The sequence below is a fragment of the Anser brachyrhynchus genome (assembly GCF_964034855.1).
Source record: "Anser brachyrhynchus genome assembly, contig: SCAFFOLD_532, whole genome shotgun sequence".
Taxonomy (NCBI): domain Eukaryota; kingdom Metazoa; phylum Chordata; class Aves; order Anseriformes; family Anatidae; genus Anser; species Anser brachyrhynchus.
In genome coordinates, this window is record NW_027663751.1 from 1,785 (window position 1) to 15,970 (window position 14,186).

Sequence of the window (14,186 nt, forward strand, 5' to 3'; positions counted from 1 at the left end):
CAGGGGGGGTAAATCCTTTCCCAAAGGCGCTAAATCCCCCTAAAGAGGGTAAATTCTCCCCCAAAGGGGGGTAAATCCCTCCCCCGAAGTAGTAAGTCCTCCCCCAAAGGGGGTGCAAGTACCCCTAAAAAGGGTAAATCCTCCCCCAAAAGAGTGTAACCCGCCCCCAAGAGGGTAAATCCTCCTCCAAAGGGGGTAAATGCCCCTGAAGGTGTAAATCCACCTGAAGGGGGTAAATTCCTTTCCCCAAAGGGGGTAAATATCCCCCTGAAGTGGGGGAATGCCCCCCCAAAGGGGGTAAATGCCCCTGAAGGTGTCAATTCCTTCCCCTAAAGGGGGTAAATATCCCTCTAAAGAGGGAAAATCCCCCCCAAAGGGGGAAAATCCCCCCCAGATGGGGGTAAATCCCACCCAAATGGGGGTAAATCCCACCCCAAGCACCACCCTCCATCCCCCCCCCAACTCCCCACCCGCGGCAGGACGCAGCGGAGGCGCGCAGCGGTTCCGTCTCGTTTAATTTATTACTGCTCGAAATCCAGTGACATCGACACGCGCGGCCGGCGGCGGGCGGCCACGAGCCGCGACCTCCAGCGAGCCACCGAAAACAGTACCGCTGCTGAAAATGGGGCGGAAAAGAGGAAAAACCGGGGAGCGAGCGCTCCCTGTGAACAGTTAATGCTGTTACGAAGGCTACCGAGGCCGGGGCGCGGCGGGACGCGGACGGTCCTACATCTCTCGGCGGTATAAATATGGGATTTTTCGGACAGGTTACTCGAGGCTGGGACTACGGCGTTGCTACCCGTTAGAGCTAAGGGGGGACGGGGCCGTGGGAGGGGGGTTCAGTCGTCTTCGGTGCCGCTGCCGGAGCGATCCTGCGGGGGGAAGAGAGGAGGTTAGGGCTGGATGGGGGGGGTTGGGGGAGAAGAAGGGGGTTTGGGGGAGAAAGAGGGGGCTTGGGGGGCGAAAGAGGGCGTTTTGGGAGAAAAAGAGGGGGGTGGGGGGAGAAAGAGGGCGTTTGGGGAGAAAAAGACGGCATTTTGGGGGAGAAAGAGGGCATTTTGGGGGAGAAAGAGGGCATTTTGGGGGAGAAAGGGGGCTGGGGGGAGAAAGAGGGTGTTTTGGGAAAAAAAGAGGGCATTTTGGGGGAGAAAGAGGGCATTTTGGGAGAAAAAGAGGGCATTTTTTGGGGAAAAAGAGGGGGCTGGGGGGAGAAAGAGGGCATTTTGGGAGAAAAAGGGCGTTTTGGGAGAAAAAGAAGGCGTTTTGGGAGAAAAAGAGGGGGCTGGGGGGAGAAAGAGGGCATTTTGGGAGAAAAAGAGGGCGTTTTGGGGGAAAAAGAGGGGGCTGGGGGGAGAAAGAGAGTGTTTTGGGAAAAAAAGAGGGCATTTTTGGGGAAAAAGAGGGGGCTAGGGGAGAAAGAGAGGGCATTTTTTGGGGAAAAAAGAGGGCGTTTTTTGGGGGCCTCACCTCCTCCTGCTCCTCCTCGCTGTCGTCGTCGCTCACCACGGGCTTGGCGCGGGAGCCGCGGCTGGTGCGCCTGCGGCCCTTGAGCCGCTCCTGCGCCTTCTCCTTCCGCCCCAGTTTGATTTTCACCTTCACGGACCGGGCTGCGGGGGGAAGGGGGAGCCGCCGTCACACCAGGACCCACGCGGGGGCTCCCCCAGTCCCCCCCAGTCCCCCCCCTCCCCACATCCCGGTGCCCCCGTCCCGGCTCCCGTCGTCCCCGCTGTCCCGGGGCAGGGTGCGGGCAGCGTGCGCTTCCCCCGGGCACGCCGCCACGGCCCTGCCCGGCGGGAGGGAGGAGGTTCGGGGCCGTTCCCCCCCCCACCCCCTCATTCCACCACCCCCCGACCCCCGCTGCTGGGGGGGACTCACCCTCTGATTCAGATCCTTCCTCTTCGCCTTCCTCCTCCTCCTCACTGTCCTCACCTTCGCTCTCCTCCTCCTTCTCGATTTTCTGCCTCACGCTGGTGAAGACGGACTGCAGCACGATGGAGTCCTCGTAAATCTGGGGGGGGGGACGGCGGGAGGGTGAGGAGGGGGACGCCCCGAGACCCCCCCAGCGTCCCGGTCCCACCCCACGGCCCCGGTGGCGGCGTGGCCTTACCAGGGAGCCCTCGAGGTTGAAGGTCTGCGCGTTCTGGCACAGCAGCATCACGTCCTTCTCCAGGTCGTTCAGGCTGCGGTACTTGTGGTTGCGGATGCGCTCCTGCGGGGGCGGAAAAACGGGGTCAGGCCCCCTCAAACCTCCTCTCCGTGCCCCCAAAACCTCCCCTCGGTGCCCCAAAACCTCCCCTCGGTGCCCCAAAACCTCCCCATGGCGCCCCAAAACCTCCCCATGGAGCCCTAAAACCCTCCCGGTGCCCCAAAACCTCCCCTCGGAGCCCCGAAACCTCCCCCCGGTGCCCCCCATTTCACCCGTACCCCCCCGCGAGGAGCCGGGATTTTTTTTTTAAATTTATTTATTTTTTTTATACCTTGATTTTCTTGAAGTCGACCGGCTTGCGGATGAGCTCGTAGTACTCGGGCAGCTCCTTGCGGGAGGGGAGCTGGATGAAGACCTCGCTGAGCTGGCGGCCACTGCTGCTGCACGGCAAGAGGGACGGCGCGTCAACGGGAGCACCCCGCGACCCGCGCGACGGAGCCGCCCGCGCCGCGCCACGCGCCCTCAGCTGCCTAATTAATTAATTAGCCAACTGCTCATTCCCAGCCCGCCCGAGGGAGCTGCTTCCACCGCTGGCCGGCCACGCGCGGCATTTGGCAAGCAGCTTTGGGTTTTTGAGCTTCCCAACGCCCCGCCGACCTCGGCGGCCACCCCGAGGGGGATGGCACGGGCGGCGTGCCCGGCGGTTGGGCGGCGTGCCCGGCGTCGGGGCCGCGCGCTGCAGTCCCCGCGTCGAAAGCGCTCGGGCCCCCCCGCTTCTCCCTCCCCTCTCCTACCTGTCCTTGTACTTGATGACGGCGTCCACGATCTTCTTCATCTTTTTGGTGAGGTTGGGCGGGTTCGGGGAGAGCTTCTCGGCCGGCGGCCGGCCGCGCTTCTTCTGCTTCTTGCTCTCCTCGTCCTTGTCCCGGCTGCGGGTGCTGGTGGTGGGGGTGGCGGAGCCCACGTCCGTGTCCCGCTTGCGCTTGCGGGAGGACTTCTTCTGGCGCACCTCCTCCTCGATCTCCTCCAGCGTGCCCTCCTCGATCGCCTGCCCGGGGAGCAACGCGGGAGCCGCTAGCACGGAGGCCCCCAGACCTCCCTGAGCTGCCCTCCCTGCCCAAACCCAAAGCCCCAACTCGGTCTCGGGGGGCTGCGCGCGGCTCCCGGGCGGCTCCGGGTGTGTGACGGTCCCCTCGTTACGGCGGGGGGGTCACCGAGTTCAGATATTTGTGGGATATTTGGGGAGGAAACGAGGCTGGGGAGAGGCCGGCGCGGTTCCGGCGCCACCTCCCCGCCGCGGACGGGGCCGCCCGAGGGCATTTTAACGGGGCGCCCGCCTCGGCAGCGCCCGCGAGCGCGTGCTGGGAACGCCGGCACCCCCAGACAGACGGACGGACGGACGCGAGCACGGGGCTGAGGAGGCCAACGGAGAAGGGTGCTGTACCATGTATACCTTGAGCCACTGCTTCTCCGTCAGCGAGTCGCTGTAGTCCACCTCCTTGCGGTGCCGGGAGCCTCGCCCGAACATTTTTTCCTCCTCCTCCTCGCACGTTAACCTCTCCACCTCGGCGTCGTCCTTGATGATCCACGAGGGCAGCTCGTCCTCCTCCATCAGCCGCGGCTTGCGCTTGGGGTTGCGCGCCTCCTCCCGCCGGCGGTCCAGGTCCATGCGCTGCAACGAGACGGGGGTGAGCTGGGGGGCTGCCGCCGGGCTCCGGGGGGGGGCTGCTGCGGCCCTAAATCCTCCTGGGGGGCCACGGCACGGCCTCGGGGGAGCACGGGGCCGGGTGGGGAGAGCCGCCGGCAGGAGCGGAAAACATTTCGGTGGCCGCCGGCTCGCTGCAGCTCAGTAGAGACTGCTGGAATGAGGGCAGGCATACGGCCCGGTCGGGGGGAGAGGGGGGCAGTAATTAATTAGCGGATGGAGCTCGTTAGCTGCAGGGCTGCGAAGCTCGCCCTTCTCTGCTGCCGAGTCCCTGAAGGACTCCAGGCCGGCGTCGGGCACGGGGCGCGGGCGTCAGCGCCGGGAGTTAACGGGGCTGTGACTTCAGACAGGGCACGGGCAGCAAATATCCGGCTCTAATTAACGCTCTGCCATTAACGCCGCCGTTCTAATTAACGCTTTGCCATTCCCAGTGCCGTTCGGGAGAGCTGTAGTCCTCCCTGGTCCTCGCTTGCCGTGCCCGTCCCTCGCCCTCGAGGAACGAGGAGCCTCTCCTCTTTTACAGCGCTCCTCTTTCCCCCTCCTCCTGGGGGTGCCAGGGCTATTTTGGGGCCGGAACCGGCTTTTTGCTCAGCACCGGGGGGTTCGTGCCCCGCGGGCGAGAGGGGGCAGCGCTGCTGGAACCTCCCGGCCCCACCGTCCCGGAGGGGAGGGGGGGCGCCGCCGCCCCGAGCCTGGTCCCTTACCGGAGCCGGGAGCGTCCTGCCCGTGAGCCCCTGCTCCACAGTTTTGTTTTACCTGATGAACTCGAACGAGTCACGGCTCCGTTAAGCACTCGCGGCTGATTTCTGTTAGAGAGACCGTTTTAGCTGCTACTCGGGAGAACAGCGGGCACCACTCCTCCTGCGCAGCCGGGGCCATGCTCACCATGAAAAGGTCAAACTCCTCCTCGTGCCGCGCGATCATCTGGTTGACCGTTTCGTCGTCGGGGACCTCGTCTTCCTCCTGCAAAGACGGCGGGGGGGGGGGGGAAAAAAAAAGCCCCGGCTCAGCGACGAGAACGGCGCCGCGGCGGGGTCGTGCGCTCGGAGCACAGCGCCGAGCATCGTCACCATCCGACGCGTGTTGGGTTGCCCGTCAAGAGACGTGTTTTTAATTTATTTTTTTTTTTATGTTTTATTCTTATTTATTTATTTTTTATTTATTTATTTATTTTTTTTTGGGCGGCCTCAGTCCGGTTTCTAGCGGGCGGGTAATTCCACGGTGCAAAGACCACCGTCGGAGCTGGCACGTGCGTTGGCAGTCTCAGCAGCAAGGCCGAGGATTGAATGGGCGTGGAGACTGAACAACCCCTCTCACCTTTAGAGGTGGTTCCTCCAACTCAGCGTTCAGGCACAGGGTTGAGGCAGTGTGGGGGAAGCTTGCACTGCCACTGCCGCTGCCCGCGCTGTATCTGTTCTGTGGATAAATAGAGGACTTCAGTCTCCAGGGCTGTCAATCCGGCACCTTTCACCGACGCTCAAAAAACTCCCTTCAACTAGCAACAAGTGTTCATGCGCCTTCCTTCTAGCCCCCGCGCCCTTGGCCTCGAGGACGCGCAGAGCAGTGGAGCAAAGCCAGCCGCACGGTCGCTCAATCGCGCTCTGGAGTAGCAGGAAGCGGCCGCTGCTGCCCCTTACCTCGTCCTGCTCCTCGTGCTCCAGGATAGCCTGGAGGAAGGCTCTTCGCTCGTGGCTCGAGGACTTCTGGTCAAACATGCCGGCTTGGATAACCTTCTGGTCGACGTTCAGCTTGTACTTGGCGGCGGCGAGGATCTTCTCCTCCACGCTGTTGACGGTGCAGAGCCGGAGGACGCGCACCTCGTTCTGCTGCCCGATGCGGTGCGCTCGGTCCTGCGCCTGCAGGTCCTGCCGGGGACAGGGCGCATCGGTTGCTGAGGGGGTTCTAAGGCAGCGCCCGGCGGGACGCGCAACGGGTTTGTCCTCGACAACGCGGCGTGGGCCGGGGCTGCGCGACGCCGCTCCCCGCGGGTCCTGAGGGCTGCGTTGGGCTCGCAGGGAATTTCGGTTACTCGCCGGGACCGGCGCGGAGGGACGAGAGCGCTCTCCTTAGGGGACCGAGCGCGCGCCGAGAACGGCGGCCAGAATATTTTTTTTGGGGGGGTAGGGGGCCTGCTCCCCGCCTCTCAGAGGCCGTCGGTCAGCAGGAGCTCGCCTGGGGGCTTCCACCAGCGCCGGGCATGGAGGACGGGGGGGGTTTTGGTGCTTTAACGCACCGCGGGCTGGGAGGAGGTGGGGAGGGGGGGGTCTCCGACCTCCGCTGCTGGCGGAGCCTTTGGGCGTCGCTGCCAGCGCCGGGCTCTCGGCTTCTCTCCGGCCTCCCCCGCCAGAAGCGAGCCCCGGGAGGGCGAAGGGGCCGGGTTGTGGCAAAGCCCCCGCTGCTGCTGGCTCTCGTGCCGGGGGCGGCGGGCGGACAGAAGGGCAGCGTTTTGGGCGCAGGAGGAGCAGAGGCTGGGGGGGGGGTCTTCGTCCCGAGGCTGCCAGCGCGGCTGCGCTTCTCTCCAGGCTCGGCAGCGAGCGAGGAGCTCTTCGAGGCACGCACGGGAACGGCGCGGCCGGAGCCGTCTTCTCCATCCGGCTTTTTGTGCGCTTGCTTGGCTTTTTGGTTTGGTTTTGTGGTGGTTTTTGTTTGTTTGTTTGTTTGTTTGTTTTTTTGGTTGGGTTTTTACCTGGTGAGGGTTCCAGTCGCTGTCAAAGATAATCACAGTATCTGCGGACTGGAGGTTCAGACCCAGCCCGCCGGCCCGGGTGCTGAGCAAAAAAATGAAGTACTCAGAGCCTGGCTCATTGAAAGTCTTTAACAACATGCCGCGGTCTTCGGCTTTAGTGGTTCCTAAAAACAGAGAGGAAGGGTTACTCCTGCCCGGGACGCCACGGAGACACCTCGAGGCGGTGGGGACGGGCCGGGGGCTGCCTGTGAAAGGCTGCTGGGCGCGCTCGGCTCGAGGCTGCTTGCGGTAGAAAGGCTCCGGGGACGGGGAAGAAGGGAGACGAGCGGCTGGAGCAGGAGCAGCGCGGTGTCCGGGGCGGCCCCGGGCGCATCGCATCTCCCAGAGCTCGGGGCAGCGGCTGCAAGGCCGCGCTAGGCGAGGGTCTCTGCCAGCCCGTGCCCACCCAAACGCCCCCGTCGGAGGAATAAATCGCACGAGGCTCCATGTAGGGGCCCGGGGGGGGTGCGAGAGGAGCTCAAGCATCAAAGGGAGCCAGAAATAAACGCCACGCTCGTGCCGGTTGGGGTTAACGGCTACAGAGACCTCGGCGACTTCCCCGCTCGGTGCCGGGGCGAGTTACGGCCCCGCTGGGGACAGAAAGGGCCGGGTGACGCCAGCAGGACGCTGCCCTGACGCCCCTCTGGGGCCGGGGGTCAGTAAACGGGGGGCTTAAAGGAGGAATTGGATCCGAGAGACTGAGGTCAGGGAAGGAAAAAAAACCTCGGTTTAAGGAAGGGCTTCAGTCTCGTTTTGGGCTTCGCTTGCCCCGTTGGATGGTTTTCGGAAGGCCGGCTTTTAAAAAGTCGGCGCCACTCTTGGCTGGGAGAGGTTTTTGGGTCCGCCCGCGCCTCGGCGGTGCCACGCGCGGGCACCTTTACAGGAATTCCGTGCTCTGCTCCCACGGTGACTTGATTTGACTTTTCTGCTGGGCCGTTCGGCCGAGCTGTGCCCCCGCACGAAGCCTGGAGCTCCGCTCGTGTCCCATCACGGGGCTAACGAGGTTAAAAGCGGCCACCCAGCCTTACACCAGTAACGAGGCTCCGGCCACCAGCCTTACCCCCTTTGGGCGTTGGACCCGATGATCTTTCGAGGTCCCTTCCAACCCCTACAATTCTGTGATTCTTACACCAGTAACGAGGCTCCGGCCACCAGCCTTACACCGCTAACGAGGCTCCGGCCGCCCATCACGGCAGCTCTCAGCCCGCCAGCATTAATTAAGAGCTACGTGGAGCTGAGAAGCGGGAGCTGGAAGGTGCCAAGCCCAAGGCTGCGCTCCTCACCTGCCCTCCGACAGCCACTGCCTCATCCCGCGCCCCTGCAGAAAGGTTTATTATTTATTCTGCGCCCCTTACGGACGTTTATTATTTATTCTGCGCCCCTTACGGACGTTTATTATTTATTCTGCGCCCCTTACGGACGTTTATTATTTATTCTGCGCCCCTTACGGACGTTTATTATTTATTCTGCGCCCCTTACGGACGTTTATGCCTTATTCTGCGCCCCTTAAGGTCGGTTTCTTCTTTATCCAACGCCCTTTAAGGACGTTTCTTCTTTATTCTGCATCCTTTAAGGACATCCTTAAAGGACGTTTATTCCTTATTCTGCGCCCTTTAAGGACGTTTATTCCTTATTCTACGGCCTTTAAGGACGTTTATTCCTTATTCTACGCCCTTTAAGGACGTTTATACCTTATTCTGCACCCTTTAAGGCATTTATTCCTTATTCTACGCCCTTGAAGAGCATTTATTCTTCATTCTACGCCCTTGAAGGACGTTTATTCTTCATTCTACGCCCTTGAAGGACGTTTATTCTTCATTCTACGCCCTTGAAGGACATTTATTCCTTATTCTGCGCCCTTTAAGGACATTTATCCTACACCTTTTAAAGAACGTTTCTTCTTAATTCTGCACCCTTTAAAGGTGGTTTCTTCTTTACTCTACACCCTTTAAGGAAAGTTTATTCTTCATTTTATGCCCTTTAAGGACATTTATTCTTTTTCCTACAACCTTTAAGGAGGGTTTATTTATTTTACACCTTTTAAGGAAGGCTTATTCTTTATCCTACGCCCCTTACGGAAGGTTTATTCCTTATCCCATGCCCCTTAAGGAAGGTTTATTCTTTATTTTACGCTCTTTAACGGAGACTTATTTATTCTACGCCCTTTAAGGACGTTTATTCCTTATTCGACAGCCTTTAAGGACATTTATGCCTTATTCTACGCCCTTTAAGGACGTTTATACCTTATTCTGCACCCTTTAAGGGCATTTATTCCTTATTCTACGTCCTTTAAAGAAGGTTTCTTCTTCATTCTACGCCCTTGAAGGGCATTTATTCCTTATTCTACGCCCTTGAAGGGCATTTATTCCTTATTCTACGCCCTTGAAGGGCATTTATTCCTTATTCTACGCCCTTGAAGGACGTTTATTCCTTATTCTACGCCCTTGAAGGACGTTTATTCCTTATTCTACGCCCTTGAAGGACATTTATTCCTTATTCTACGCCCTTGAAGGACATTTATCCTACACCTTTTAAAGAAGGTTTCTTCTTTATTCTGCGCCCTTTAAAGAAGGTTTCTTCTTTACTCTGCACCCTTTAAGGAAAGTTTATCTTCATTTTATGCCCTTTAAGGACATTTATTCTTTTTCCTACAACCTTTAAGGAGGTTTATTTATTTTACACCTTTTAAGGAAGGCTTATTCTTTATCCTATACCCCTTACGGAAGGTTTATTCCTTATCCCATGCCCCTTAAGGAAGGTTTATTCTTTATTTTACGCTCTTTAACGGAGACTTATTTATTCTACGCCCTTTAAGGACGTTTATACCTTATTCTGCACCCTTTAAGGGCATTTATTCCTTATTCTACGTCCTTTAAAGAAGGTTTCTTCTTCATTCTACACCCTTGAAGGGCATTTATTCTTCATTCTACGCCCTTGAAGGACATTTATTCCTTATTCTGCGCCCTTGAAGGACATTTATCCTACACCTTTAAAAGGAGGTTTCTTCTTTATTCTGCGCCCTTTAAAGAAGGTTTCTTCTTTACTCTGCACCCTTTAAGGAAAGTTTATCTTCATTTTATGCCCTTTAAGGACATTTATTCTTTTTCCTACAACCTTTAAGGAAGGTTTATTTATTTTACACCTTTCAAAGGAAGGCTTATTCTTTATCCTACACCCCTTAAGGAAGGTTTATTCCTTATCCCATGCCTTTTAAGGAAGGTTTATTCTTCATTCTGCGCCCTTTAAGGACATTTATGCCTTATTCTGCGCCCTTTAAGGACGTTTATGCCTTATTCTGCGCCCTTTAAGGAAGGTTTCTGCCTTATTCTGCGCCCTTTAAGGAAGGTTTCTTCCTTATTCTGCGCCCTTGAAGGACGTTTCTTCCTTATTCTGCGCCCTTGAAGGACGTTTCTTCTTTATTCTGCGCCCTTGAAGGACGTTTATCCTACACCTTTTAAGGAAGGTTTCTTCTTTATTCTGCGCCCTTTAAAGAAGGCTTATTCTTTACACTCACACCCTTTAAGGAAGGTTTATTCTTCATTTTATGCCCTTTAAGGACATTTATTATTTATTCTACACCTTTTAAGGAAAGCTTATTCTTTATCCTACACCCTTTAAGGGAGGTTTATTCCTTATTCTATGCCCCTTAAGCAAGGTTTATTCTTTATTCTGCGCCCCTTAAGGACGTTTATTCTTTATTCTGTGCCCCTTAAGGACGTTTATTTTGTATCCTACACCCTTTAAGGGTGTTTGTTCTTTAGCCTACGCCCTTTTCGGACATCTATTTTTTATTTTGCGCCCTTTACGGACGTTTATTCTGTATTCTGCGCCCTTTAAGGACGTATATACTTTATCCTACGTCCTTTAAGGACATTTATTCTGTATCCTATGCCCTTTAAGGACATATATACTTTATCCTACGCCCTTTAAGGACGTATATTCTATATCCTACGCCCCTTAAGGACGTATATTCTTTACTCTGCGCCCTTTCAGCAAGGTTTACTGCTTTACGGCACGCCGTTTCTCTCCTCCTCGGGCTGCTGGAAGATGGCCCGGCTGTCACCTTACCTCTGTCCCCGCTCACCTCGCTGCTCGGCCCCGCGCGAGAGGTTTAACGTCAAGCACCGGGGGCAGCTGCCGGCCCCGCGGGGCGGAGGCACTCACCGTCCAGCCTGAGGTATTTGAATCCACGGTAAGCAAAATAATCTTCCATGATGGTCATGAGGGAGGTCATCTGGCAGAAGAGCAGCACCTTGTGGTTGGTGGCTCGCAGCTTGGGGAGGATTCTGTCTAGGAGCTCAAATTTGCCCGAGGCACGGTACAAATCCAGTCTGGGAGGGAAGAGAAGATGGGAATGAGGACGTGGAACAGAGCAGTTGAGGCGGAAGGGACTACGGAGACCACCGAGCCCCGCTGCCTGGCCACGGTGGGGCTGACCAGACGTTAAAGCGTGTTGCTGAGGGCACTGCCCGCGTTTTTCTTCCTCGCTGCCAGCTCGGGGCATCGGCCTCCTCGCCAGAAGCCCGCTCAGTACTAAAACCTCCTCCTCCTCCTCCTCCTCCCCTGAGGGTTATCAGCGCTGCGAGATCCCTGATCGCGCTGGTGAGCCACAAATCCCTCTGCTGGGACTCGAGAAAAGCGCACTTACCCTTGCACGATACCTCCAGTGAACCCCAAGTGCTCGGAAAAGGATTCCTGCAAACGGAAAGCAAAGTCAGAAACCAGCCTGGCACACAGATAAATGAGAAATCCACGGTCCTGGAGCTGCCCTAAAAGAGAACCGGCCCTCGGGGCCTGGAGGATTGCTGACGGCTCGGGTCCCACGCACAAAATGTGCGGGACCGGGGCGATGTGAAGAGCTCCGCGTGGTGTCAGACAGCAGCAGCACCCTCACAGCATGGGGAGTCTGATCCAGAGGGCTCAGCCTGGCCCCCCCCAGCTCACTGGTTTTAGGCGATACTGCTTCAGTGAGCTCATCTGAATGAATTTGGATTGTTTTGGGTGGCGCAAAACGTCCTGAAGGGAACCTGAACCTGCCCAGCGCCGCGTGGCTGCCGAGCAGCCGGGCCCTACGCCGAGGATTTCGGTGCCCTGTCCCGACACGGCGACAGAGCCGTGCGCTCCTCTGCTCCTCGCACCGCCCGGCCGATTTGGCAGGGGCAGAGCAGTTCCTGCGAGTCCCCCCAGCGTACGACCACTGCCCGCCGGGCACCGCTTTACCTCGATGTGCTGGAACATGTAGGGGTGGTTGCAGATCTTCCTCAGCTGCATGATGGTGTTCATCAAGGTTTTTGTCCCGCCTTTACCCTGCGCCAAGAGGGAAACCCAAGTGAATTTCGGGGTTCTGCCCATCCACGTGGCCGGGAGGAGCCCCCTGGAGCACTCAGAGCTCCCAGCCCCGAGGTTTTGGCACCGCTCTCCCCATCAGCACGAGGCGAAACTCAAGGTTTTAGGACAAATATTGAAGTCCCCTCGAGGAACCCAAGGAGCAAAGGCTGCTGAAGAGCCGGCGGCTCGAGGGGAGCAGAGAGCTGAAGAGGTGAGTGGAAGGAGAAGGAATTTTTCGCCTTCAGCTTTTGGTTCAGACCAAAGGGTCTTTTTTTATTCGTTTCTTTGCAGGGAATTGCCACTTGGCTGGCTGAGAGCCTGTCGGTGGCCGCTGCGGGTGTCCTGGCAGGCAGCAGGCGCAGCACCGTGCCCAGCGCACCCTCGGGACGCTGCTGGCAGCGCGAGGAGCTCACGATGGGCCAAATTCAGCCCGGCGAGCCGCTCAGGAATCCCTAAATTCCTGACAAAGGGGCCTCCTGCTGTGCTCAGGAATCCCTAAATTCCTGATGAAGGCGCCTCCTGCTGTCCTCGGGGACAGCGGGCACGCAGAGGGGCTGCCCTCATCCCCGGGGCATTTCGCCAGCCCCTTTCCAGCAGCGGAGGAACCCGGGCAAACCTTTTTGTCCTTCTCGGAGCCGTCGGTGAGGAGCACGCCCTTGGCCTGCATGTGCCTGTAGAGCACCCTCTGCAGGGCCGACATGTCGCACTTGATCACGTACTCCACCTGCAAGGAGCGAGGAGAGGCCGTCAGCCCCGCGAGGCGCAGCGGGACGCCGAATCCCTCCGCGCCCCGGCACCGAGCCACCCGCTTCGGGAGCCTGGGGGCAACCCCAAGTCACCCAAACCGCTGCATGGGGTGAGTTAACCCAGCCCAAACTCCTTGTGGAGGTGAAGAAACCGCTCGCACTGGCAGAGAGGAGGAGGAGGAGGAGGAGGGCAGTTACCTTCTCGGGCAGCTGAGCTTCCACTTCCTTCTTCAGCCTTCGCAGCAGGAAGGGGCGCAGCACTTTGTGTAAGCGCCTGATGATCAGGATGGTTTCCTCTTCGTTCAGGTCCACCTGCGCCGCGAGCCAGAACAGAAAGCGTCACTCAGGGACCCGCGAAATCCCCCTCCTCAGAACAGAAAGCGTCACTCAGCGCCCCGTGAAATCCCCCCCCACAGCTCCTCGAAGGCTGCATGAGCCCCGGGGTCGGGGCGAAGCGAGGAACCGCTCCGCACGTGCTGTACTGGGAATCTCCTGGGGGTCCGAGCCCCCCCTGTGGGGGTTTTGCTCCCAGTTTCAGCCCGCTCCTCTCCTCTCCCCCTGGCCGTCTGATAGCCTGCCCTGCCGAAAGCTGCCGCGATTCAGGAGGAGTCGCCTCCAAGGCGGCGAGGCAGCAGCACTGAAAGCGGCCTCGCCACTCAGATCCGTGCTGCCGGGACCCAGGCAGCTCCTCGAGCACCCGATTAACGCTCAGTGCTTAGCCCACCACCGAACCCCCTCCCCAAAACCCCCCCAATTTACAGCGGGACACTTGGGAGTGGGAAGCAAGAGGCTCTGGGAGCGGTTATAAAAAAAAGAACCGGGCGCAACGCCCGCACCTTCTCCCCCGTCATGGCAAAGGGGGCGTTGAACCACTGCTCGAAGGTGCTGCAGCTCTTGAAGATGGTCGGCAGGAGGAAGTTGAGCAGGGCCCAGAGCTCCGGGAGCTTGTTCTGCAGCGGGGTGCCCGTCAGCAGCAGGCGGCGCGGGGCCACGTAGTGCGTGTTGAGGACCTGGGTGAGCTTGCAGTGGTGGTTCTTCATCCTGTGGCCCTCGTCCACGATCATGTACTTCCAGCGGATCTGCGGGACGGCAGGAGCGTGAGCGAGCGGATCGGGGCCGCTGCAGCTCCGCCGAGCTCCGGCTGCGGCTGGAGAATGGCCCCAAGGCCTTCAGGAGCGGTCGCAGCTAGCCAGGACCACAAAAACCCCCCTCAAATTTCTCTTTATTCTCTTAGCTGCTGCCTGGAAACCTCTCCCGGCAGCAGGGCTTTGCGTCTCCGGCTCAGAGATGGAAAAGGAAGGAGTGGGGAAAAAGGGAGAAGGCTAAAAGACAAGAGACGGACAACAGCTTGGGGGATTTCAGTATTTCTCGGGCTTTTTGGCCCGTAGCCTCCTTTAACCCTTCACAAGGAGGAGGGAACAGAGATGACAGCTCCCTTCAAAGCCTCGCCAAGGCAAGGAAGACGCCTCGGCTCCGTTACGTTTGACAAACTGGTGAATTTTTACCATTTTTACAAGCCAGACCCCGGTCACCTGG

At 58.3% G+C, this 14,186-nt stretch overlaps 1 protein-coding gene and 1 long non-coding RNA gene across 12 annotated transcripts in view; one reads left to right on the forward strand and one right to left on the reverse strand.

The window, feature by feature from the left end:
• Positions 1–502: 502 nt before the first annotated feature.
• Positions 503–14,186, reverse strand: part of SMARCA4 (SWI/SNF related BAF chromatin remodeling complex subunit ATPase 4) — a 31,861-nt gene continuing 18,177 nt past the window's right edge. For 2 of the 9 annotated variants that reach the window (XM_080609024.1, XM_080609022.1), the window contains exons 20-36: positions 13,487–13,729; positions 12,849–12,962; positions 12,521–12,628; positions 11,797–11,883; positions 11,225–11,271; positions 10,741–10,907; positions 6,538–6,701; positions 5,489–5,716; positions 5,169–5,267; positions 4,737–4,814; positions 3,591–3,818; positions 2,941–3,194; positions 2,478–2,586; positions 2,108–2,209; positions 1,876–2,008; positions 1,468–1,607; positions 503–872 (exon numbers count right to left, since the gene is read on the reverse strand). In XM_080609024.1, the coding sequence (XP_080465150.1) occupies positions 840–872; positions 1,468–1,607; positions 1,876–2,008; positions 2,108–2,209; positions 2,478–2,586; positions 2,941–3,194; positions 3,591–3,818; positions 4,737–4,814; positions 5,169–5,267; positions 5,489–5,716; positions 6,538–6,701; positions 10,741–10,907; positions 11,225–11,271; positions 11,797–11,883; positions 12,521–12,628; positions 12,849–12,962; positions 13,487–13,729 (2,334 nt within the window). In that variant the 3' untranslated portion in view covers positions 503–839. Of the gene's footprint in view, positions 873–1,467; positions 1,608–1,875; positions 2,009–2,107; positions 2,210–2,477; positions 2,587–2,940; positions 3,195–3,590; positions 3,819–4,607; positions 4,658–4,736; positions 4,815–5,168; positions 5,268–5,488; positions 5,717–6,537; positions 6,702–10,740; positions 10,908–11,224; positions 11,272–11,796; positions 11,884–12,520; positions 12,629–12,848; positions 12,963–13,486; positions 13,730–14,186 lie in introns of those variants that run through there. The other 7 variants (XM_080609025.1, XM_080609023.1, XM_080609029.1 and 4 more) reach the window with 7 other exon arrangements.
• On the forward strand, positions 6,711–10,089 carry LOC308186863. Of its 3 annotated transcripts, none has more exons than XR_013944348.1 (3): positions 6,711–7,717; positions 7,750–9,857; positions 9,890–10,089. It is a non-coding gene; the product is annotated as an uncharacterized lncRNA (long non-coding RNA). The 3 variants fall into 3 exon arrangements; XR_013944349.1 differs by lacking the exon at positions 6,711–7,717 and having other exon boundaries at positions 8,109–8,228; positions 8,320–9,857; XR_013944350.1 differs by lacking the exon at positions 6,711–7,717 and having other exon boundaries at positions 8,139–8,259; positions 8,320–9,857.